The sequence below is a fragment of the Erythrolamprus reginae genome, chromosome 2 (genome assembly GCF_031021105.1).
Source record: "Erythrolamprus reginae isolate rEryReg1 chromosome 2, rEryReg1.hap1, whole genome shotgun sequence".
In the NCBI taxonomy this organism is placed as follows: domain Eukaryota; kingdom Metazoa; phylum Chordata; class Lepidosauria; order Squamata; family Dipsadidae; genus Erythrolamprus; species Erythrolamprus reginae.
Window position 1 is genome coordinate 21407551 of NC_091951.1, and position 25000 is coordinate 21432550.

General features: G+C 41.8%; 2 protein-coding genes across 7 annotated transcripts; both read right to left on the reverse strand.

Moving 5' to 3' along the window:
* Window positions 1-1520: 1520 nt before the first annotated feature.
* On the reverse strand, window positions 1521-23016 carry LOC139159886 (zinc finger and SCAN domain-containing protein 2-like). 3 transcript variants are annotated; one of them, XM_070737327.1, is made up of 3 exons: window positions 22907-23016; window positions 11127-11199; window positions 1521-4552 (listed from the first exon to the last, which is right to left on the reverse strand). In XM_070737327.1, the coding sequence occupies exon 3, from the start codon at window positions 3729-3731 to the stop codon at window positions 2526-2528; it is 1206 nt and encodes a 401-aa protein (XP_070593428.1). In that variant the 5' UTR covers window positions 3732-4552; window positions 11127-11199; window positions 22907-23016; the 3' UTR covers window positions 1521-2525. The 3 variants fall into 3 exon arrangements, with proteins under 3 accessions (XP_070593428.1, XP_070593427.1, XP_070593429.1); XM_070737326.1 differs by lacking the exon at window positions 22907-23016 and adding an exon at window positions 13873-13933; XM_070737328.1 differs by lacking the exons at window positions 11127-11199; window positions 22907-23016 and adding an exon at window positions 13873-13913.
* On the reverse strand, window positions 14345-22971 carry LOC139159884 (zinc finger protein 84-like). 4 transcript variants are annotated; one of them, XM_070737325.1, is made up of 3 exons: window positions 22907-22931; window positions 16091-18216; window positions 14345-15340 (listed from the first exon to the last, which is right to left on the reverse strand). In XM_070737325.1, the coding sequence occupies exon 2, from the start codon at window positions 17401-17403 to the stop codon at window positions 16117-16119; it is 1287 nt and encodes a 428-aa protein (XP_070593426.1). In that variant the 5' UTR covers window positions 17404-18216; window positions 22907-22931; the 3' UTR covers window positions 14345-15340; window positions 16091-16116. The 4 variants fall into 4 exon arrangements, 3 of the variants coding, with proteins under 3 accessions (XP_070593426.1, XP_070593425.1, XP_070593424.1); XR_011557859.1 differs by lacking the exon at window positions 14345-15340 and adding an exon at window positions 15415-15855 and having other exon boundaries at window positions 15950-18216; window positions 22907-22971; XM_070737324.1 differs by lacking the exon at window positions 14345-15340 and adding an exon at window positions 21938-22009 and having other exon boundaries at window positions 15415-18216; window positions 22907-22925.
* Window positions 23017-25000: the final 1984 nt, after the last annotated feature.

The following is a 25000-nucleotide window of genomic DNA, read 5'->3' on the forward strand; positions in this document are numbered from 1 at the left end:
AGATTAGCCACGATTGACCTATTCAGATTCCTAAGAGGCCAGTAAAGGACGAGTACAAGTGCACTAGAGTGCCTTCTGTCCGCTGTCCTATTGCTCTCCTATATTTCCTATACCTTTTTTCTATTTCTATATCTCTTCTTCTATTCTTTCATAGATATATTTTACTATAAGTATCTCCTCTATAACCTTCATCATGTATTTTACTATGTATTTTATAACTCTCATTGTGTATTGGACAAAATAAATAAATAAATAAATAAAATAAATAAGGTAGAACAGTGTGGCCGATGATTTTATGAACTACATTAAGATCAGATCGAAGGCGACGAACCTTTAAATTTTTTGAGCCCAAAATTTCAAGTCTGTTGGAATAAGGTATTCGGTTCTGAGGAGTAGAGCATTCTTCTTGCGAAATATTTTTGGACTCTCTCAATAGTAAATGTTCATGAAGGTTTAAAGAATGACACAATCTTCTTTGTTCAGGGTGACTCTCAGTGGAAATCAAAACTCTAATTGTTCTAACCGTCAGGAAATTTGTTAGCTCTAAGTTACTTCTCTCCTTGTTTAGTTTGTACCCATTGCTTCTTGTTCTACCCTCAGGTGCTTTGGAGAATAGCTTGACTCCCTTTTCTTTGTGGCATCTCCTGAGATATCGGAACACTGCTATCATGTCTCCCGTTCCTTCTTTTCATTAAACTAGACATACTTAGTTCATGCAACCGTTCTTCATATGTTTTAGTCTCCAGTCCCCTAATCATTTTTGTTGCTCTTCTCTGCACTTTTTCTAGAGTCTCAACATCCTTTTTCCATCATGATGACCAAAACTAAATGCTATATTCCAAGTGTGGACTTACCAAGGCATTATAAACTGGTATTAACACTTCATGTGATCTTGATTCTATCCCTATGTTAATGCAGGCTAGAACAGTGTTGGCTTTTTTGGCAGCTGCTGCACACAGCTGGCTCATATTTAAATAGTTGTCCACTAGGGCTACAAGATCCCTCACAGTTACTAACTATTAGCAATGTACCACATATACTGTACTTGTAAATATTTTTTCTTGCCTAAATGTAGAACCTTACTTTTTTCACCATTGTATTTCATTTTATTTGATAGCACCCAATGTTCAAATCAGTCAAGATCCTTCTTTATTTGAATCTATCTTCTGCAGATTAGGCTATTTCTGTCAGTTTGGTGTCATCTGCAAATTTCCCCGCTTGTCCAAGTCATTGATGAAGATGTTGAAGAGTACTGGGCCTAAAACAGAGCCTTGGGGTATTCCAGTGTATACATCCCTCCATGTAGATGCAGGTAAAAGTTTAACTTTTTTAAAAATGCTAACAAACCAGGAAGATGGCTAGCCTATAACTTGAAAAAAAAGAATTTGAAGATGAGAAAGGATGTATACATTTGCAAAACAAAATTAAGAAATAATTGAAGAATTTAATGAAAAATTATATGATAAAGAAAAATTTCAGATTAAAAGATAATTTGGGAAGAGCTAAATTAACAAAGTGTCTGAGAATATTAAAAATATGTTTAATGAAAAAATAACAATAATGGAGTTGATGGAGGTGGTAAAAACACAGAAAAAAATAACAAGATCCAAGAACCAGATAGATTATCAGTAGAGATTTAAAAATTATGACAAGACATATTAAACCTGTCAATGTTATGCAAGTGAGGCCATTTTCTACTTTCACTTTCTCTCCACTTATAAATTTAATCCTGAGAAATGTGAGAGTAAACTAAATCAGGCCAAAATTCCAACAATCAATTTCTGACCTACACTTTCAAAGAGATCACAAATGAAATTCAAGACTTCTCTAAACTCTTGAAATGTTGCCTCATGTCAATTTCCTTGTGTGCAATAAGGGATGATTTATGCTTGAAGTTGTTCAGCCGGCGTGTCCCAACCACAACAGAAGTAATGTCCACAGGTTGGATATTTCAAATATTTCTCCATGGTGGGAGTCTGCTGGTGTCTCACAAGGCTGCAATTATAACTAAAACTTTCCCACAAAAAGGACATTCAAATGGTTTCTCTCCTGTGTGAGTCCTCTGGTGTGTCACCAGGTGGGAATTCAAACTAAAACTTTTCCCACAGTCAGGACATTCAAATGGTTTCTCTCTTCTGTGAATCCTCTGGGGTACCATCAGGTTGCAATTCTGACTGAAAGCTTTCCCACAGATAGGAAATTCATTATTCTTCATTCTCCCCCCTCCCCAAACATTAAATTTATACATATACCACATCAACATGTTACAAACTTGTACATTTTTACAATATATGATAAACAAATATCCTAAATTTGCAGTTACTTTTATCTCCCATCTGTTTTCCTTCTATATTTCATGTATCTAGCCTCCCTCGATCTCATTCGCTTCCCTCCACCTTTTCTCCCTCTCTCCCTCTTACATTCTTTCCTCCTACCTCGCTCTCCCTCCTGTGTGAGACTTCTGGTGTGTCACCAGGAGGGGACTTTGACTAAACCTTTTCCCAGTCAGGACATTCAAAGGGTTCCTATCCTGTGTGAGTCCTCTGGTGTTGCACCAGACTGGAATTGTCACTAAAACCTTTCCCACAGTCAAGACACTGAAAGGGTTTCTCTCCTGTGTGAATCCTTTGGTGTCTCACCAGGTGGGAACTCGAACGAAAACCTTTCCCACAGTCAGGACATTCAAAGGGTTTCTCTTCTGTGTGAGTCCTCTGGTGTCTTATCAGAATGGAATTGTCACTAAAACCTTTCCCACAGTCAGGACATTCAAAGGGTTTCTCTCCTGTGTGTGTCCTCTGGTGTCTCACCGGGCTGGAATTATCACTAAAACCTTTACCACAATCAGGACATTCAAAGGGTTTCTCTCTTGTGTGAGTCCTCTGGTGTGTCACCAGTCTGGAATTATCACTAAAAACTTTCCCACAGTCAGGACACTGAAAGGGTTTCTCTCCTGTGTGAGTCCCCTGGTGTCTCACCAGGCTAGAATTAACACTAAAACCTTTCCCACAGTCAAGACATTCAAAGGGTTTCTCTCCTGTGTGAGTCCTCTGGTGTGTCACCAGGTGGGAATTATCACTAAAACTTTTCCCACAGACAGGACATTCAAAGGGTTTCTCTCCTGAGTGAGTCCTCTGGTGTCTCACCAGACTGGAATTATCACTAAAACTTTTCCCACAGTCAGGACATTCAAAGGGTTTCTCTCCTGTGTGAGTCCTCTGGTGTGTCACCAGGCTAGAATTAACACTAAAACCTTTCCCACAGTCAGGACATTCAAAGGGTTTCTCTCCTGTGTGAGTCCTCTGGTGTGTCACCAGGTGGCAATTATCACTAAAACTTTTCCCACAGTCAGGACATTCAAAGGGTTTCTCTCCTGTGTGAGTCCTCTGGTGTGTCACCAGGTGGGAATTATCACTAAAACTTTTCCCACAGTCAGGACACTGAAAGGGTTTCTCTCCTGAGTGAGTCCTCTGGTATCTCACCAGGCTAGAATTAACACTAAAACCTTTCCCACAGTCAGGACATTCAAAGGGTTTCTCTCCTGTGTGAGTCCTCTGGTGTGTCACCAGGTGGGAATTATCACTAAAACTTTTTCCACAGTCAGGACATTCAAAGGGTTTCTCTCCTGTGTGAATCCTCTGGTGTCTCACCAGACTGGAATTATCCCTAAAACTTTTCCCACATTCAGGACATTCAAAGGGTTTCTCTCCTGTGTGAGTCCTCTGCTGTTTCATGACTGAAATTGTGACTGATTTTTTTTACACAGTCTGCACATTCAAATGTTTTCTCTTTTAGGCGAGTCTTCGGTTTGACTGGAATTCTCTTTGAAACTTTCCTCACAGAAAGGATATTCAAATTGTGTTATTCCTGTGTCTGCATCCTTTAGTGTGTCATGACCTGAGAATTTCTAATGAAATGTTCACACAATCTGCACAGTCATATGTTTCCTTAGTCATGTGTGTCTTCTGGTGTACCACAATGTTGCCATGCTAACTAAAGACGTAACACATTGGGGTTCTTTTGTGGCTTATCCCTTGTGTAGTTGGTTCCAAGAATCACAAGGGAACTGTTCTGACCAATTTTTGCTACACTGAGATAGTGTGCATGGCTCTTCTCCTGTCTAGCTCCTCAATGTATAAACAGCTGTGATTTGCAATCTCTTGTTTTTACACAAAAAAGCTGCAATTTTTTCAAAGCTGAGTTCATCAAAAATATGGACAATGCCTTGTTTAGTTGTACTTTCATTCAAGCCATTTTTGACCTCACAGCGAGAGGCCTGCATTACTGTCTGCTCTACATGGCTTTATTGTTGACCTTTTCATCTCAACTGACTTCCAGATATCTCCCTTTTTTGCTGATGGAGGAAAAACCATGTAACGTATCCTTGAGTTCTGCATAATCTGCTTATTCGAGCTTGAAACCTCTCTTGATTTTCTCTCTCTTATCTAACAGCTTATTATTTAAAATATTTTCATTTTTTCCTTGATTTTCTTCCCTTTTCAATGTTGCTTTTTATTTCAATTGTCCCGAGTGGCCTTATTGCCATCCTCTTTGTCTGTAAGATTCAAAGAAAAATAGAACTTTAATTATTTATAAAATAATTACAGATGATGGTAAAAAAGAATAAAATTATATATTTTAGTGAAAAGTCAAACATGCCCCAATACTAATCACTTAAATTATTTATGATCCATAGAAGACTACCGAGATCCATGCTCAAATATCCATTCAAATTCAGTTGTTTAATTGGGTTGATCAACATTCTTAGCAATGCAAAGGACTAGCAATTGCTTCCAGCTGTGGGGACTCAGCTCCACTGATCTTAGAGGCCTAGGTCTTAGAAGAACTTGGACAATTAAAGATAAATAAGGCAATGGGTCCAGATGGCAACCACCCGAGTTCCTAAACAACTCATACCTGTGACTGCTACCCCCCTGACTGATTTGTTTAACCAATTCCTTTTAACAGGAGACGTTCCTGATGATTGAAGAATGGCCAATGTTGTGCCTATCCACAAGAAGGGTAGTGGAGAAGAAGCTGACAACTATAGACCAGGTATCTTGACATCAGTTGTAGTTAAAATGATGGAGACTTTACTCAAAAAGAAGATAAATTAATACCTAAAAAACAATGACTTATTGGACCCAAACCAGCATGGCTTTACTGAGGGCAAATCATGTCAGACTAATCTCATTGGTTTCTTTGACTGTGTCACAAAGGTGTTGGATGAAGGTGGCTAGTGGATATTGCCTACCTGGACTTCAGCAAAGCCTTTGATATGGTTCCACATAAATAGATACATTAGTGAAGAGTGAACTTAATCTCTGATAGTTCAGTAGATTTGCAGCTGGCTGAAGCTGCAAATGTTTGTGAGTGACATAGGGGAAGGTTTGGTAGGGAAGTTTTGCCCATTTGCCGATGACTCTACAGTATGCAATAGGGTTGATATTCCTGGAGGCATCTGTAATATGGCAAATGATTTAGCTTTAGTAAATAAGTGGTCAAAGCAATGGAAACTGCAGTTTAATGTTTCCAAATGTAAAATAATGCACTTGGGGAAAAGGAATCCTCAATCTGAGCATTGTATTGGCAGTTCTGTGCTAGCAAAAAGTTCAGAAGAGAAGGATTTAGGGGTAGTGATTTCTGACAGTCTCAAAATGGGTGAACAGTGCGGTCATGTGGTAGGGAAAGCAAGTAGAATGCTTGGCTGCATAGCTAGAGATATAACAAGCAGGAAGAGGGAGATTGTGATCCCACTTTATGTTGTACCTACACTTCATCAGTTGGAAGATGATGAAGATACAGTGATACCCCGTCTTACGAACATAATTGGTTCCGGGACGAGGTTCGTAAGGTGAAAAGTTCGTAAGACGCAACAATGTTTCCCATAGGAATCAATGGAAAAGTGAATAATGCGTGCAAGCCCATTAGGAAAATCCAAAACTTTTAACTTTTTTTAAAAAGCGGTGGGCGGACGAAGTGGAGGAAAACAGAGTGGGGACAGGCGAGCCGAGGAAGCGTCGGGAGAGGGGATTTCCCCCATCTCGCTGTCAAAATGTGTCCGTGGGAGACTCAGCCATCCATTGCCCACTGCCCCCTCCTGCCAGAAGCCCGCAAAGAGCCAAAGCTGGGTGTGGAGAAAAGTGAAACTTTCAGCTCCTGGATGGACCAGAGAGCCCACTCGCCCGCCCTGCCGATTGCCCTCCCACCCTCCGCCAACAGCGCCTGTCCCACCCTCTCCAAGAGCTGCACCGAGGCCGCCTGGGAGCCACTGCTTCCAGGAGGGTTCCCCTCGCTAGCCTCCTCTAGATCTGCCGTTCAAGGCTTTGGTAACTTTGGAGGATCCCTGCCCAGCACACACGCGCTCTCCCGGCACAACTTGCCCAGAGGATTTTTTTCCACCTCTCACGATCCCTCCAATGCCCCAACCTGAACTTTACCTTGCGGGAGGAAGGGGGTTGGCTCCCCACACGGGAGCCACCCAAAGGCGAAATATGATTTGAAAAGCTCTGGTGTGCAAAAAGCTTGGGGACAGCGTGACTTGGTAACGTGGGGAGGAGGAGGAAGAGCCGGGCTGGGAGGAGGAGGAGTGGGAGGAAGGCAAGATCTGCTCCCAACACCCATTGGGAACGCGGAAACCAAGGGTTCTCAGCCAAGACTTCTGAAAGAGACCGGGCTTTGTGCAATCTCTCTTGGGATTAAAGGAGCGGGTACACAAAAAGAGGCGCTAGAAACACACGCTCAGTATCGGAGCTTCTTTCCTAAGCCCGAGATATCAAGGAAGAGATTTGGAGGTGGGGGGTGCGTGTGTGTGTGTGTGTGAGAGAGAGAGAAATAAGAAGGGTCCTTTCTCAGAGTCCACAGAGATCTACACTGATGCTTCTTTTATAAAGGAATCTCAAGGGGGGGGGGTGGCAATGAAAAGAATCCAGAGTCCTGGAATAAAAGTCAAACCAGCATAAAAGCCCAATCTCTTCACTAGAAGCAGGATTGGGGAAACCCGATGAGGAAATTGGGCGGGGTTTTCAAAGGGGAGTTACAGCACTTAAAGAAGCTTTGCAGAGCCCAATGTGCGGGGGGGGGGGGACACTTCAGCTGGGAAGTCACCTCCACCACCCTCTGTTGTCTTTTTTAAAACCTGATTGGGGGGGAGAGCTCAACAGCACAGCCACATGGTTACTGCAGGACTGGTTTCATGGGCAATGTAGTTCCCACCGAAGGGATCACGCTGCCCTCTGCCAGGTGATGGCAGTCTGAGGACTACTATTCCCAGCATGCTCCCAGCTGGAAGGACGAGGCAGCTCAAGAAGGCTCGCCAAAACACAGCAATGTTTCTCTGTTACATCAAAAGGGGAATGTTCGGCAAGCGGACGGTGGAAGAAGCGAAAGTTCTCCCTTCATGAGCCTCTTTTCCCCGCTTTTCTGTTCGGTCCAATAATATTCCTCCACTCCGGTTTCACTATAAAAAAGAAGGAGGGGAGGAAGTTTTGTGGGGAGTGTTTCTCTCCAGCCCCCTCCCCGGAGTTTTCGTAACTTTCTTTCTTTCTTTCTTTCTTTCTTTCCTTCCTTCCTTCCTTTCTCTCTCTCCCTCCCTCCCTCCCTCCTTTCCTTTCCTTTCCTTTCCCTACTTTTGGACCTTATCAACTTGCCATCTGACCTGAGAGGAAATCTTGCAACCATAAGTCCATGCCTGAGGTCTTCTGTTATTCTTTGGTCTACAATTTCTGGCCAAGCAACAAAGGACTTAAAAGGAACCAGCGAAAGCGATTTACCAATCCAGGCATTTCGGGACAATCGACTTCAGACCGTAACTTTTTCTAAGCCCCGAGGAAACCAGTCCCTTTCCGAATAAACAATTTGCCTCTACCAAACCTAACGTCTGAGCGTGTGTTTCTAGTGTGCCGGTTTGACTTTTATTCCAGGACTCTGGATTCTTTTCATTGCCACCCCACCCCCCTTGAGATTCCTTTATAAAAGAAGCATCAGTGTAGATCTCTGTGGACTCTGAGAAAGGACCCTTCTTATTTCTCTCTCTCTCTCTCACACACACACACTCACGCACCCCCACCCCCCACCTCCAAATCTCTTCCTTGATATCTCGGGCTTAGGAAAGAAGCTCCGATACTGAGCGTGTGTTTCTAGCGCCTCTTTTTGTGTACCCGCTCCTTTAATCCCAAGAGAGATTGCACAAAGCCCGGTCTCTTTCAGAAGTCTTGGCTGAGAACCCTTGGTTTCCGCGTTCCCAATGGGTGTTGGGAGCAGATCTTGCCTTCCTCCCACTCCTCCTCCTCCCAGCCCGGCTCTTCCTCCTCCTCCCCACGTTACCAAGTCACGCTGTCCCCAAGCTTTTTGCACACCAGAGCTTTTCAAATCATATTTCGCCTTTGGGTGGCTTCCGTGTGGGGAGCCAACCCCCTTCCTCCCACAAGGTAAAGTTCAGGTTGGGGCATTGGAGGGATCGTGGGAGGTGGAAAAAAATCCTCTGGGCAAGTTGTGCCGGGAGAGCGCGTGTGTGCTGGGCAGGGATCCTCCAAAGTTACCAAAGCCTTGAACGGCAGATCTAGAGGAGGCTAGCGAGGGGAACCCTCCTGGAAGCAGTGGCTCCCATGCGGCCTCGGTGCAGCTCTTGGAGAGGGTGGGACAGGCGCTGTTGGCGGAGGGTGGGAGGGCGACCGGCAGGGCAGGCGGGCGGGCGGGCGGGAAGGTGGCGTCTCCAGGCTCTCCGGTCCATCCAGGAGCTGAAAGTTTTGCCTTTCTCCACACGCAGCTTTGGCTCTTTGTGGGCTTCTGGCAGGAGGGGGCTGTGGGCGATGGATGGCTGGGTCTCCCACGGACACATTTTGACAGCGTGATGGGGGAAATCCCCCCGCCCGATGCTTCCTCGTCTCACTTCCAAGCGGAGGAAGCCAAGGGCAAGAGGGGAAAGTGGCAGCCAGATGGGGCGGCTGCGGAGAGCTCCTCTGACGCGCGGTTCTCTCTCCCTTCCAACACCTTTGACGTCACGGAGACCTCCTTCCTGGAGTCCATGTTTTCGTTGGCCAGGAAGGATGTCTCTGTGATGTCAAAGCTCCGCCCCTGGAATTCCCTATTGGGATTCCCCACCTCAGTTGGAGCGTCCCGACCTGCCGAGAGAGCCGCAGATCACAAAAACTGATCAAAGGCGGGGGGGTTCGTAAGGCGAAAAAAGTTCGTAAGAAGAGGCAAAAATTTTCTGAACCCCGGCTTCGTATCTCGGGTTGTTCGTAAGACGAGGGGTTCGTATCATGAGGTACCACTGTATTGAGGATTCAGATTCAGATAGTGTTTATGAAGTAGTGCGGGGCCCGGGGTTACAGGTAGTAGAACAGTTGGGAGGCCAGCCACAGGATGGGGCTATGCGTTCAGGACCTAGCGAGGGAGAATCAGATGCGTGCTGGGTTAATCCTAAATTCAGAAAGATTCAGAAACGTACAGAGCAAAGGTCTGGAAGAAGATATTAAGGAGAGGAATGGGTTAAATAATGTAGTGAGTTATTTGGCACGTCAGGGGGCTAGTGGAGAAGAAGGGAGGAGTTTCAACGTTGCTGAAAAGAAATATGGAAGTGTTTTTCGCCACGCTAAAGTAAGCCAAGTATTTTGTATTGTATTTAGTCAGTGCTGCTGTCTTTTTTAAAGCTATGTAGTTAGGAAATAAATCTTGTCTAAGTGAAACAGGAAAAAGAATGTGAGAAATGCAGCTAAGAGAGACATGTCTGGAATGTTTGAAAATACAGGAGAGCACAGAAATAAACGGAGTTGCTTTATTCATGAAATGATGCATTTTTAATGAGAGTTATTTCTAATTACTAAACTTCTACCAGAAACCAGAACACTTTATAGAGCGCTGGTGAGATCGCATTTGGAATACTGTGTTCAGTTTTGGAACCTCATCTACAAAAAGATATTGACAAAACTGAACAGGTCCAAAGACGGACTACAAAAATGGTGGAGGGTCTTAAGCATAAAACCTATCAGGAAAGACTTAATGAACTCAATCTGTATAGAGAGAGGGCACAATCTGAAATTAGTTGGGGGAAAGATCAGAAGCAACATGAAAAAATATTTTATGAAAAAGTAGTAGATGCTTGGAAATAACTTCAAGCAGACGTGGTTGGTAAGTCCACAGCAACTGAATTTAAACATGCCTGGGATAAACATCCATCCATCCTAAGATAAAATACAGGAAATAGTATAAGAGCAGATTAGATAGAGTGGGTAGGGAACGTTGGCTCTTCTGTGACTTGTGGACTTCAACTCCCAGAATTCCTGAGCTAGCATGATTGGCTCAGGAATTCTGGGAGTTGAAGTCCACAAGTCATAGAAGAGCCAACGTTCCCTACCCCTGAAGAGGTCTTTTTCTGCCGTCAATCTTCTAGGGGGGAGAGGACCGACCCCTGAGGTACCCCACAAGGGAGAGACCTAGAGGTTGACCTCTGACCCCCTACTAACACCGACTGCGACCGACCAGAGAGGTAGGAGGAGGTAGCAGAAGGATACCATGGTCGATGGTATCGAAAGCCGCTGAGAGGTCAAGAAGCACCAGGACAGAGGACAAGCCCCTGTCCCGGGCCCACCAGAGATCATCCATCAACGCGACCAAAGCAGTTTCTGTGCTGTAACCGGGGGACGTGACTGATTGCTGGGATTCGTGCAGCAGAAGGCGGTCCCTGAGGTAATCTGGTCCGCTGCCATGAAGGGCTTTATAGGTCATAACCAACACTTTGAATTGTGACCGGAAACTGATCGGCAACCAATGGAGACTGCGGAGTGTTGGTGTAACATGGGCATATTTGGGGAAGCCCATGACTGCTCTCGCAGCTGCATTCTGCACGATCTGAAGTTTCCGAACACTTTTCAAAGGTAGCCCCATGTAGAGAGTGTTACAGTTAAAGTTTGTTCCAAGCATCTACTACCCTTTCAGTAAAATAATATTTTCTCACGTTGCTTCTGATCTTTCCCCCTTATTTTTGTGTTCACTTTCCTATTAAATACACTTCTCTCTTGAACCTTATTTACCGCTAACCTGGACAGATTTATTAAAAAACAAAAGTTAGATGAAGCTGACACTACTGAGCCTGATGTTCTTTAGATTGAAAAAAATTGGGGGCTCACCTTGGAGGGACATAAACAGTACCAGTACACGGTACAGGTTCCGCCAGAAATCTGATGACACCAAAGGGTTCCCCTGGAGAAAAAAGGTTGATAAACACGGCAGTGAGTGAGCAGGAGGCATTTCAAATTGACATAGGCAGAGCCCAGATGAGCGCAGGGCTTGAGAAGCAGACGTCCCTGTCGCCGTCCCTTTCGGCTCAGCCTCTTGCTCCCCCTCCCTCCCTCCCTCCCTTGCTGGACTGGCTCAGCTGCTCTGGGCTGCCTTCAGCAGTCTTTTGAAACATGCTCCTATTGGCGATGAAGGAATCAATGCTTGCCTCCAGTTCTTCACAGAGAGGAGCGTGTTTCAAACTCACATAGTCAGAGTCCAGAGGAGCTTAACTCGTCCTGCGGTGTGTGTGTGTGTGTGTGTGTGTGCAGCTGTCTCTCGCTTGCCCTCGCTCTCCCAGCCAAAAGTTCCTGCTGGAGAAAGACCGGCTCCAGGCATGTCTCCCCTCTTTCCCCGAAAAGTATTGGGGGGGCTTATTATGTATGTCTTGAAAAGTCCTGTTGGGCTTATTTTCTGGACATGTCTTATTTTCAGGGAAACACGGTATATGCATTGATAGAAATAGTGGGGGGAAATAGTGTCCCCTGCTCCTTAAACTTAAGAAACTCACCAGGTCCTACCCAGACATTGACCCTCAGAGTGGAAAAAACTCCTAAGGTAGAAAGGGGTGGGTGGATGCGGGGGAGAAATAGTGTTAAAAGCAGGAAGTGGCCTAAACCCAATTACCAGGGATAATTCTCTCTAAGGGTTAAATTGACTGAGATGTCTATTCCTAGAATGGCTTCTAGGAAGAAGAGTTGTAAAATGGGATTATGGGGTAGTGAATTCTGACAGTCTCAAAATGGGTGAACAGTGCAGTCAGGCGGTAGGGAAAGCAAGTAGGATGCTTGGCTGCATAGCTAGAGGTATAACAAGCAGGAAGAGGGAAATGATGATCCTGCTATATAGCATGCTGGTGAGACCACATTTGGAATACTGTATTCAGTTCTGGAGACCTCACCTACAAAAAGATATTGACAAAATTGAATGGGTCCAAAGATGGGCTACAAGAATGGTGGAAGGTCTTAAGCATAAAACGTATCAGGAAAGACATAATGAACTCAATCTGTATAGTCTGGAGGACAGAAGGAAAAGAGGGGACATGATCGAAACATTTAAATATGTTAAAGGGTTAAATAAGGTCCAGGAGGGAAGTGTTTTTAATAGGAAAGTGAACACAAGAACAAGGGGACACAATCTGAAGTCAGTTGGGGGAAAGATCAAAAGCAACATGAGAAAATATTATTTTACTGAAAGAGTAGTAGATCCTTGGAACAAACTTCCAGCAGACGTGGTAGATAAATCCACAGTAACTGAATTTAAACATGCCTGGGATAAACATATATCCATCCTAAGATAAAATACAGAAAATAGTATAAGGGCAGACTAGATGGACCATGAGGTCTTTTTCTGCCGTCCGACTTCTATGTTTCTCTGTTTCTATTATCCCCTCATTTTTAATTGCATCTTCTGATACCAATATGCTCCTGTTGCTTTTTTCTTGTCACTCTCAATCCCAGTGTAATCATTATAAATCCCAATATAATTGTCAAGCTGTCTTTTATTTTCAAGTTACTTTTCATTATATTCCAGCTTTTTTTCTGGTTTTTTTCCCACCTCTATAGGCCAGAAGACAATTTTTAAAATCTTCATGAATGTAACATCCCAGCGAATTCTTCATAAACACACACCTCCATTTTGTCAAATTCAGATTTTCCTTGTGGACTTTGGACTTGACTTTCTATAGATTTGAACACAGGGCTCTATCCAACAAAATGAAATTAAAGAGAGAGAAAAAGTAGGTTGTATACTTAGCCAAGAAAAACCAAATAGGAAGTAGAGATACAACGTGGCTCAATAGCAGTAACTGTGAAGTTACTTGAAGTTATATCATAGTGAACAATCCCCTAAAAAGAGCAAAGTATTAGTATCAATTTATGATGCTTTAGAAAGATCACATTTAGGATTACTGCAACGTGTTTGATTACCACAATATTAAAAAAAAGTGTAGCAGAGTCTCTATAAAGAGAACAGAGAAGAGAAGAAGGGATGATTAGGGGGCTGGAGGCTAAAAGATATAAAGAAGAGTTGCAGGAATTGGGTTTGTCTAGTCCAGTGAAAGGAAGGACAAGGTATGACATGAGAGCCATCTTTCAACACTTGAGGGGTCAAGAAGGAGGTCAACTTATTTTGCAATACACCAGAAGGCAAGACAAGAAGCAGCCGATGGAAACTAACCCAGGAGAGAAGCAGCCTACAAGTAAGGAGAATTTTCCTGACACTGAGAACAATTAACCGATTGCCAGAAATGGTATTGAGCCTCCTGCTTGCTCAGGGGTCGGAATAGAAGACCCCCCAAGGTCCCTCCGAACTCTCTCACAACCCCCAGTGATGGAGCACCCACAACCTCTGGAGGGAAGCCATTCCCAGAGAATCAACCTTAACTTGAGACTTTTTCAATCTTCCCACCAGCAGAAAATTGCAGCCACCAATTTCACAGCGTGCAGCACCAGTGGGATTAAATTTGGGCAGGAGAGGAACCTCCAGCACCAGCAGCTGACGCGCTTCAGCCCGGTTGCTTCTCTGCTTCCAGGCCGTGGAGGGAACCAAACAGCCCGACTTGCTCCCGGACTCTCCCCCCACCTGCCCTCAACTCACCTTCCAGCTGATGCTTCGATCCTCTGAAGAGCACAAAAGCCGCTCTGCACCCCCCCTCCCCGCCCATGACTCTTTCGGAAGAGGAAGTTCTGTATTTCTTTGATCTTTTCTAGCAATTCGGTACTCGATGGTTTTAACTCGTCTACCAGGCATTTTTCCGGCAAAGATATTGCGGATGTGATTGCCATCTCCTGATAGTGGAAGAAAAAAACTTGTCCCGTCTCTAAGGCGTTTGCAAGATGTTTTCACTGTATAAATGCTGTTAAATCTTTTTCATTTTGCAAGTGAGCCTAGTGAAATAGTCAAACGTGATGCCACTTGCCTTATCAAGATTAGATATGTGCTGAGCCCTAAATTTATTTGATTTTGTTTAGTGACTTTTCATTTATAACAAACCAACGTACAAAACGCAAAATGTACATATCTAAAAGACCAACATACAAAGGGGGGGGGGGAAATATTTTCCCCTAAATTTATTTTTCCAAGGAAATAATTTTATTTATCAAAACGTGTACATGATAACAGGTATAAACATAAAGAAAAGCAAAATAGGCATAGGTAAATTTGGACAATAGGATAGGAACGGTTGGCACAGTGGTGCACTTATTCACCCCCCTCACAGACCACCTAGGAAATGAGTGAGGTTGATTATAGTCTGAGGTTAAAGTTTTGGGGGTTTGGGGAACAAACCGCAGCGTCAGGGAATCTGTTCCCGGCATTGATCATTCTGCTACTGAAGTTGTATTTTCTGCAGTCAGGTTTGGAGCCATTTACATTGAGTTTCAATCTATTGTGTGCTTGTGTGTTGTTACTGAGGTATTAATTGACAGGTAGAACAGTGTGGCAGATGATTTTATGAACTACATTAAGATCAGATGGAAGGCGACGTACCTCTAAATTTTTTGAGCCCAAAATTTCAAGTCTGGTGGAATAACGTATTCAGTTCTGAGAAGAACGGTATAGTGTTCTTCTTGCAAAATATTTCTGGACTCTCTCAATTGTAAATGTTCATGGAGGTTTAAAGAATGACACAATCGTCTTTGTTCAGGGTGACTCTCAGTGGAAATCAAAACTCTCTATATCCAAAAACTTCAAGACTGATTTCCCACAGCTCCTAAGTATTTATTACATGGTAGCACCATTAGACCAAACACTCTAAGGGAGACATCTTCATTCCTATGGTCTGCATCCAAGAGCAACCAACATACCTGAAGGAAGAAATGTTATATCTACTAAATGCTAAAATCTATCTTAAATCTAAATGCTATCTTCTGGAGATTAGGCTATTCCTGTCAGTTTGGTGTCATCTGCAAATTTTTCCCCTCGTCCAAGTCATTGATGAAGATGTTGAAGAGTACTGGGCCTAAAACAGAGCCTTGGGGTATTCCAGTGCATACATCCCTCCATGTAGATGCAGGTAGAAGTTTAACTTCTTTAAAAATGCTAAAAAACCAGGAACATGGTTAGCCTATAACTTTAAAAAGAAGAATTTGATAAGTAAATTAGAAGATGAGAAAGGATGTATACATTTTCAAAACAAGATTAAAAAATAATTGAAGAATTTAATGAACAATTATATGATAAAGAAAAATGTCAGAGTAAAAGATAATTTGGGAACAGCTAAATTAACAAAAGTGCCTGAGAATATTAACAATATGTTTAATGAAAAAATAACAATGATGGAGTTGATGGAGGTGGTAAAAACACACAAAAAATAACAAGACCCTTGAACCAGAAAGATTACCAGCAGAGATTTAAAAATCTTACAAGACTTATTAAACCTGTCAATGTTATGCAAGTGAGGCCATTTTCCACTTTCCTTTTCTCTCCACCTATAAATTTAATCCTGAGAAATGTGAGTCTGGTGGTATCTCACAAGGCTGGAATGATAATTAAAACCTTTCCCACAAAACGGACATTCAAATGGTTTCTCTCCTGTGTGAATCCTCTGGGGTACCACTAGGTTGCTATTCTGACTGAAAGCTTTCCCACAGATAGGAAATTCATTATTTTTCACTTTTTCCCCACAAACTTTAAATTTATACATATACCACATCAACATGATAGAAACTTGTACATTTTTCCAATATATGATAAAAAATATCCTAAATTTGCACTTAGTTTTATCTCCCATCAGTTTTCCTTCTATATTTCATGTTACTAGCCTGCCTCTCTCTCATTCACTTCCCTCCATCTTTTCTCCCTATCTCCCTCTTACCTTCTTCCCTCCTACCTCGCTCTCCGTCATGTGTGAGTCTTCTGGTGTGTAACCAGGTGGGAACTCTGACTAAAACTTTTCCTGCAGTAAGGACATTCAAAGGGTTTCTCTCCTGTGTGAGTCCTCTGGTGTATCACCAGGTTGGAACTCCGACTAAAACCTTTCCTGCAGTAAGGACATTCAAAGGGTTTCTCTCCTGTGTGAGTCCTCTGATGTTGCACCAGGCTGGAATTAACACTAAAACCTTTCCCACAGTCAGCACATTCAAAGGGTTTCTCTCCTGTGTGAGTCCTCTGGTGTGTCACCAGGCTGGAATTATCACTAAAAAATTTCCTACAGTAAGGACATTCAAAGGGTTTCTCTCCTGTGTGAATCCTCTGGTGTCTCACCAGGCTGGAATTATCACTAAAACATTTCCCACAGTAAGGACATTCAAAGGGTTTCTCTCCTGTGTGAATCCTCTGGTGTTGCACCAGGCTGGAATTAACACTAAAACCTTTCCCACAGTCAGGACATTCAAAGGGTTTCTCTCCTGTGTGAATCCTCTGGTGTGTCATCAGGTGGGAACTCTGACTAAAACTTTTCCTACAGTCAGAACATTCAAACGGTTTCTCTCCTGTGTGAGTCCTCTGGTGTTGCACCAGGCTGGACTTATCACTAAAACTTTTCCCACAGTCAGGGCATTCAAAGGGTTTCTCTCCTGAGTGAGTCCTCTGGTGTTGCACCAGGCTGGAATTTTGACTAAAACCTTTCCCACAGTCAGGACATTCAAAAGGTTTCTCTCCTGAGTGAGTCCTCCGATGTGTCACCAGGTGGGAACTATCACTAAAACTTTTCCCACAGTCAGGACATTCAAAGGGTTTCTCTCCTGTGTGAGTCCTCTGGTGTGTCACCAGGTGGGGACGCCGACTAAAATTTTTCCCACAGTCAGGACATTCAAAGGGTTTCTCTCCTGAGTGAGTCCTCTGGTGTTGCACCAGGCTGGAATTTTGACTAAAACATTTCCCACAGTCATGGCATTCAAAGGGTTTCTCTCCTGTGTGAGTCCTCTGGTGTTGCACCAGGCTGGAATTAACACTAAAACCTTTCCCACAGTCATGGCATTCAAAGGGTTTCTCTCCTGAGTGAGTCCTCTGGTGTTGCACCAGGTTGGAATTAACACTAAAACCTTTCCCACAGTCAGGACATTCAAAGGGTTTCTCTCCTGTGTGAATCCTCTGGTGTGTCACCAGGTGGGGACGCTGACTAAATCTTTTCCCACAGTCAGGACATTCAAAGGGTTTCTCTCCTGTGTGAGTCCTCTGCTTTTTCATGACTGAAATTGTTACTGGATTTTTTTACACAGTCTGCACATTCAAATGTTTTCTCTTTTAGGCGAGTCTTGGGTTTGACTGGAATTCTCTCTTTGAAACTTTCCTCACAGAAAGGATATTCAAATTGTGTTATTCCTGTGTCTGCATCCTTTAGTGTGTCATGACCTGAGAATTTCTAATGAAATGTTCACACAATCTGCACAGTCATATGTTTCCTTACTCATGTGTGTCTTCTGGTGTACCACTATGTTGCCATGCTCACTAAAGACGTAACACATTGGGGTTCTTTTTTGGCTTATCCCTTGTGTAGTTGGTTCCAAAAATCACAAGGGAACTGTTCTGTCTAGCTCCTCAATGTATAAACAGCTGTGATTTGCAATCTCTTGTTTTTCCACAAAAAAGCTGCAATTTTTCCAAAGCTGAGTTCATCAAAAATATGGACAATGCCTTGTTTAGTTGTGCTTTCATTCAAGCCATTTTCTTCCTCACAGGGAGAGGCCTGCACTACTGTCTGCTCTACATGGCTTTATTGTTGACCTTTTCATCTCAACTGACTTCCAGATATCTCCCTTTTTTGCTAATGGAGGAAAAACCATGTAACGTATCCTTGAGTTTTACATAATCTGCTTATTCGAGCTTGAAATCTTTCATGATTTTCTCTCTCTTGTCTAACAGCTTCTGGAAGAAGAGGAGAATTGTATGGTTTTCCAAAAGAAATGGAAAATATTTTCATTTTTCGCTTGATTTTCTTCCCTTTTCAATGTCGCTTTTTATTTCAATTGTCCCGAGTAGTCTTATTGCCATCCTCTTTGTCTGTAAGATTCAAAGAAAAATAGAACTTTAATTGTTTATAAAATAATTAGAGATGATGGTAAAAAAGAATAAAAGTATATATTATAGTGAAAAATGAAACATGCCCCAATACTAATCACTTTAATTATTATGATTCATAGAAGACTACCGAGATCCATGTTCAAATATCCATTCAAATTCAGTTGTTTAATTAGGTCAATCAAGCATTCTTAGCAATGCAAAGGACTAGCAATTGCTTCCAGCTGTGAGGATTCAGCTCCAATGATCTTAGAGGCCTATGTCTTAGAAGAACTTGGACAATTAAAGATAAATAAGGCAATGGGTCCAGATGGCATCCACCCCAGAGTTCTTAAACAACTCAGATCTCTGATTGCTAGCCCCCTGATTGCTAGCCCCCTGATTGCTAGCCCCCTGACTGATTGCTAGCCCCCTGACCCCCAATCCCTTTTAACTGGAGACATTCCTGATGATTGAAGAATGGCCAATGTTGTGCCTATCCACAAGAAGGGTAGTGGAGAAGAAGCTGACAACTATAGACCAGGTATCTTGACATCAGTTGTATTTTAAATGATGGAGACTTTACTCAAAAAGAAGATAAATTAATACCTAAAAAACAATGACTTATTGGACCCAAACCAGCATGGCTTTACTGAGGGCAAATCATAGAAACATAGAAACATAGAAGTCTCACGGCAGAAAAAGACCTCATGGTCCATCTAGTCTGCCCTTATACTATTTTCTGTATTTTATCTTAGGATGGATATATGTTTATCCCAGGCATGTCAGACTAATCTCATTGGTTTCTTTGACTGTGTCACAAAGGTGTTGGATGAAGGTGGCCCGTGAATATTGCCTACCTGGACTTCAGCAAAGCGTTTGATATGGTTCCACATAAATAGATACATTAGTGAAGAGTGAACTTAATCTCTGATAGTTCAGTGGATTTGCAGCTGGCTGAAGCTGCAAAGGTTTGTGAGTGACATAGGGGAAAGTTTGGTAGGGAGGTTTTGCCCATTTGCCGATGACTCTACAGTGTGCAATAGGGTTGATATTCCTGGAGGCATCTGTAATATGGCAAATGATTTAGCTTTAGTAAATAAGTGGTCAAAACAATGGAAACTGCAGTTTAATGTTTCCAAATGTAAAATAATGCACTCAGGGAAAAGGAATCCTCAATCTGAGTATTGTATTGACAGTTCTGTGCTAGCAAAAAGTTCAGAAGAGAATGATTTAGGGGTAGTGATTTCTGAAGTCTCAAAATGGGTGAACAGTGCGGTCATGTGGTAGGGAAAGCAAGTAGAATGCTTGGCTGCATAGCTAGAAATATAACAAGTAGGAAGAGGTAGATTGTGATCCCGATTATATAGCACTGGTGAGACCACATTTGGAATACTGTGTTCAGTTCTGGAACCTCATCTACAAAGAGATATTGACAAAACTGAACAGGTCCAAAGACCGGCTACAAAAATGGTGAAGGGTGTTAAGCATAAAACCTATCAGGAAAGACTTAATGAATTCAATCTGTATAGAGAGGGGGCACAATCTGAGGTTAGTTGGGGGAAAGATCAGAAGCAACATGAGAAAATATTTTATTATATTATTGCGGTATGGGTTCCAAACGGATGAGCTATATTCGAGGATGGGTCTGGCGAAAATTTTGTAAGCTATGGTAAGTAGTGTGAGATTGTCAGAGCAGAAGCTACGTAGGATTAGTTTTTTCCACTCTGAGGGTCAATGGCTGGGCAGCACCTGGTGAGTTTCTTAAGTTTAAGGAGTGGGGAAGAGAGAGACTCAAGAATGCGGAATAGAACAGAAAATCCTTTCCGAGGGAAAGAGACAGGATTGAGGCTTAAATGGATGGATGGCTCTGCTGGTTTGAGGAATAAAGAAGCAACACTCTCTCTCTCACACACACACACACACACGTTTGAAAGCCACCAGCTGGAAACCCCCCTGTCCGTCTGTGGGAAATCCACACCTCCCCTCCCTCTTTCTGCTCCAATGGTCTGATAAAGATCTATGCTGCAATGGGCTGCAGGATGTCACTCAAAATCCATATCCTTGATGCTCATCTTGATAAGTTCAAAGAGAACATGGGAGCTTATTCAAAGGGGCAAGGCGAGCTCTTTCACCAGGACATTATGAACTTTAAACGCCGTTACCAAGGACAATACAGTATAACGAAAACATGATGGGCGACTATATTTGGGGATTGATTCGTGAAACTGATTTGCAGTATAGTCATAAATCTCGGAAAACCGCACACTTCTGAACAGTTTTCGGCAATCTGTGTAAATTTGCATGCATATAGATAGTGTTCTTAGTCTGACTGTATAAATGAGAAGATGCAAAATCGTCTGTTTCTATAGTAAAAATGCATAATTTTCATTGTCGAGGTCACAAAAGCGAAGCTTATGATGAATGTAAGCAATTTTTAATTTGTTTTAGACATAAGCAATTGGAATATAACATTTAAAAGCTGGGAACAAAATTTGTGTTACATAGCGTTATCATTCACTTCATAAAACAAACTAAAAAACACTCGTTGGTCAGGGGGAAAGGTCTAATGACCCCAGGCCTGGTGAAAAAGATGAGTCTTTAAACTTTTTCGGAAGGCAAGCAGGGTGGGGGCAGTGCGAACCTCCTTCCTCCTATTTTTGTCCTCTGAGTCTACCACCTCTAATATTCAACGTTCTTCCTAATTAATCGCTAAAACGTAACTTCCAAAAATAGTCATTATCTCTTATGCCTCTTGATTTTAGGCTCTATGTCTCCCTCTCCTCAATTGGTATTTTGACTCATTATTTTTTTAGTTCTATCATATCTAGATGCCCTAAATTTTTAATTTCTTCTCCCCTTTCATCTCTCCCTTCAACATTCTAACTTTTTAAAATATTAACTCATTCTCTATATTTAAATAAATACAATTCTTGTCATTACTATTCCATCTATTGGTTAATAACATTTTAAATTGCCCATAACAAAAAATCCAACTGATAAATTATATAAGCTTATACAAACAACTTTAAGAATATTGATTATAAAGATCTTATATTATTCCAAAAATATCAATAATCATCTGAATTCTTTCAATATTAAAGAAGGTTGGTGAGTTATACAAATCTTATATAAAACAAATGTTATAAAAAGGGGTAATAATGGTCCAAATTATATATCCTTCAAACAATTGATATACTATAGTCTAATATATTTCCCTTTTTCTTTATTCTTTTTTTCTATTATTTTTTAATAAAATAATAAAATAATTCTAAAAAAATTATGACATTCCACCGTCAATCACTCATTCTTTTAATCTTTCAAATATTTCCCTTCCAATTCCACTGTCATGATCTTTTCTTTTTCTTTCTTTTCTTTTTCTACCAATAACTTCCCAACTCATTTTTTTCATTTTGAATGTATTATTTGTGTAGGAACTACAGTGTAGGTATATTCTCAATCCCTTTTAGTCTCTTCTCACTATTATCCCCTCATTTTTAATTGCATATTCTGATACCAATATGCTCCTGTTGCTTTTTTCTTGTCACTCTCAATCCCAGTGTAATCACTATAAATCCCAATATAATCGTCAAGCTGTCTTTTATTTTCAAGGTACTTTTCATTATATTCCAGCTTTTTTTGCACCTCTAAAGTCCAAAAGACAATTTTTAAAACCTTCATGAATGTATTTTAACATCGCAGCGAATTCTTCATGAACACACACCTGCATTTTGTCAAATTCAGACTTTCCCTGTGGACTTTGGACTTGACTTTCAATAGATTTGAACACTGGTCTCTGTCCAACAACATGAAATTAAAGAGAGAGAAAAGTAGGTTGTACACTTAGCCAAGAAAAACCACATAGGAAGTAGAGAATAGATACAACGTGGCTCAATAGCAGTAACTGTGAAGTTACTTGAAGTTCTATCATAGTGAACAATCCCCTAAAAAGAGCAAACAGTATAAGTATCAATTTATGATGCTTTAGAAAGATCACATTTAGGATTACTGCAACTTGTTTTGATTACCACAATACAGTATTTAAAGAAGTGTAGTAGAGTCTCTATAAAAACAACAGAGAAGAGAAGAACGGATGATTAGGGGACTGGAGGCTAAAAGATATAAAGAATAGTTGCAGGAATTGGGTTTGTCTAGTCCAGTGAAAGGAAGGACTAGGTATGACATGAGAGCCATCTTTGAACACTTGAGGGGTCAAGAAGAAGGAGGTCAACTTATTTTGCAATGCACCAGAAAGCAAGAGAAGCATCGGATGGAAACCAACCCAGGAGAGAACCAGCCTACAAGTAAGGAGAATTTTCCTGACACTGAGAACAATTAACCGATTGCCTGAAATTGTATAGGGTCTCCTGGTTATCGGAATAGAAAACCCCCAAGATCCCTCCCAACTCTCTCACAACCCCCAGTGATGGAGCACCCACAACCTCTGGAGGGAAGCCATTCCCAGAGAATCAACCTTAACTTGAGACTTTTTCAATCTTCCCACCAGCAGAAAATTGCAGCCACCGGTTTCACAGCGTGCAACACCAGTGGGATTAAATTTGGGCAGGGGAGGAACCTGCAGCACCAGCAACTGACGCGCTTCAGCCCGGTTGCTTCTCTGCTTCCAGGCCGTGGAGGGAACCAAACAGCCCGACTTGCTCCCGGATTCTCCTCCCATCTGCCCTCAACTCACCTTCCTGCTACTGCTTCGATCCTGGGAAGAGCAAAAAAGCCGCTCTGCACCCCACCTCCCTCCCCTGAGTCTTCCGAAAGAGGAAGTCCTGTTTCTCTCTTATCTTGTCTAGCAATTCTGTACTCGATGGTTTTAACTAATCTATCAGGCATGTTTCAGGCACATATGTTGCCTATCTAACTGCCATCTCCTGGTAGCGGCAGAAAAATACTCTTGTCCCGTATCTAAGGCATTTGCAAGATGTTTTCACTGTATAAATGCTGTAAAACCTTTTTCACTTTGCAAGTGAGCCTAGTGAAATAGTCGAATGTGTTGCTTTTGGAGCCATTTACATTGAGTTTCAATCTATTGTGTGCTTGTGTGTTGTTGCATATGAAGCTGAGGTATTAATTGACAAGCTTGACTGTAAAAAATATGACTTCAGTAACTGTAAAATATATGACTTCAGTAACTGTAAAATATATGACTTCAGTAACCGAGTTGTCGAAGCGTGGAACTCATTACCGGACTCCATAGTGTCATCCCCAAACCCCCAGCACTTTACCCTTAGATTATCCACGATTGACCTGTTCAAATTCCTAAGAGGCCAGTAAAGGACGAGTACAAGTGCACTAGAGTGCCTTCTGTCCGCTGTCCTATTGCTTTCCTATATCTCCTATACCTTTCTTCTATTTCTATATCTCTTCTTCTATTCTTTCATTGATATGTTCTATTACTATATCTTCTTTTCTATTCTTTCATAGATATATTTTACTATAAGTATCTCCTCTATAACCTTCATCATGTATTTTACTATGTATTTTATAACTCTCATTGTGTATTGGACAAAATAAATAAATAAATAAAATAAATAAATAAGGTAGAACAGTGTGGCCGATGATTTTATGAACTACATTAAGATCACATCGAAGGCGACGAACCTCTAAATTTTTTGAGCCCAAAATTTCAAGTCTGTTGGAATAAGGTATTCGGTTCTGAGGAGTAGAGCATTCTTCTTGCGAAATATTTCTGGACTCTCTCAATAGTAAATGTTCATGAAGGTTTAAAGAATGACACAGTCGTCTTTGTTCAGGGTGACTCTCAGTGGAAATCAAAACTCTCTATATCCAAAAACTTCAAGACTGATTTCCCACAGCTCCTAAGTATTTATTACATGGTAGCACCATTAGACCAAACACTCTAAGGGAGACATTTTCATTCCTATGGTCTGCATCCAAGAGCCACCAGCATACCTGAAGGAAGAAATGTTATATCTGCTAAATGCCAAAATCCATGTTCCTCTGTAAATTGACCTGTAAAGAAGTCTCCAGAGACTTCAGTATGAACAGTATGCAGCAGGGTTTAGAAAATGGGGCCTACAAAAGAGGGAGTGATAGCCTATACATAGTAGAAGATATATTTCCAAAAGGATTTGTAAAAACCAAAAACCAAAAGAGAGTATCTCATCAAACTATATAGCGGACAACCAGGCTAACAACAACAACAAAAACAACAGTTGGAAGGGACCTTGGAGATCTTCTAATCCAATCTCTCTGCTTAGGCAGGAAACCCTACACTACTTCAGACAAATGGTTATCCAACATCTGCTTAAAAACTTCCAGTGTTGGAACGTTCACAACTTCAGGAAGCAATATGTTCCACTGATTAATTGTTCTAACCGTCAGGAAATTTCTTAGCTCTAAGTTACTTCTCTCCTTGTTTAGTTTGTACCCATTGCTTCTTGTTCTACCCTCAGGTGCTTTGGAGAATAGCTTGACTCCTTTTTCTTTGTGGCATCCCCTGAGATATCGGAACACTGCTATCATGTCTCCCCTGTTCCTTCTTTTCATTAAACTAGACATACCCAGTTCCTGCAACCGTTCTTCATATGTTTTAGTCTCCAGTCCCCTAATCATTTTTGTTGCTCTTCTCTGAACTTTTTCTAGAGTCTCAACATCCTTTTTCCATCATGATGACCAAAACTAAATGCTATATTCCAAGTGTGGACTTACCAAGGCATTATAAACTGGTATTAACACTTCATGTGATCTTGATTCTATCCCTCTGTTAATGCAGACTAGAACAGTTTTGGCTTTTTTGGCAGCTGCTGCACAC

Coding starts and splice junctions, on each gene's coding strand:
- LOC139159886 (XM_070737327.1), bottom strand. CDS start 3,731: ATGAAACAGCAGAGGACTCACACAGGAGAGAAACCCTTTGAATGTCCT.
- LOC139159884 (XM_070737325.1), bottom strand. CDS start 17,403: ATGAAAAAGCAGAGGACTCACACAGGAGAGAAACCCTTTGAATGTCCT.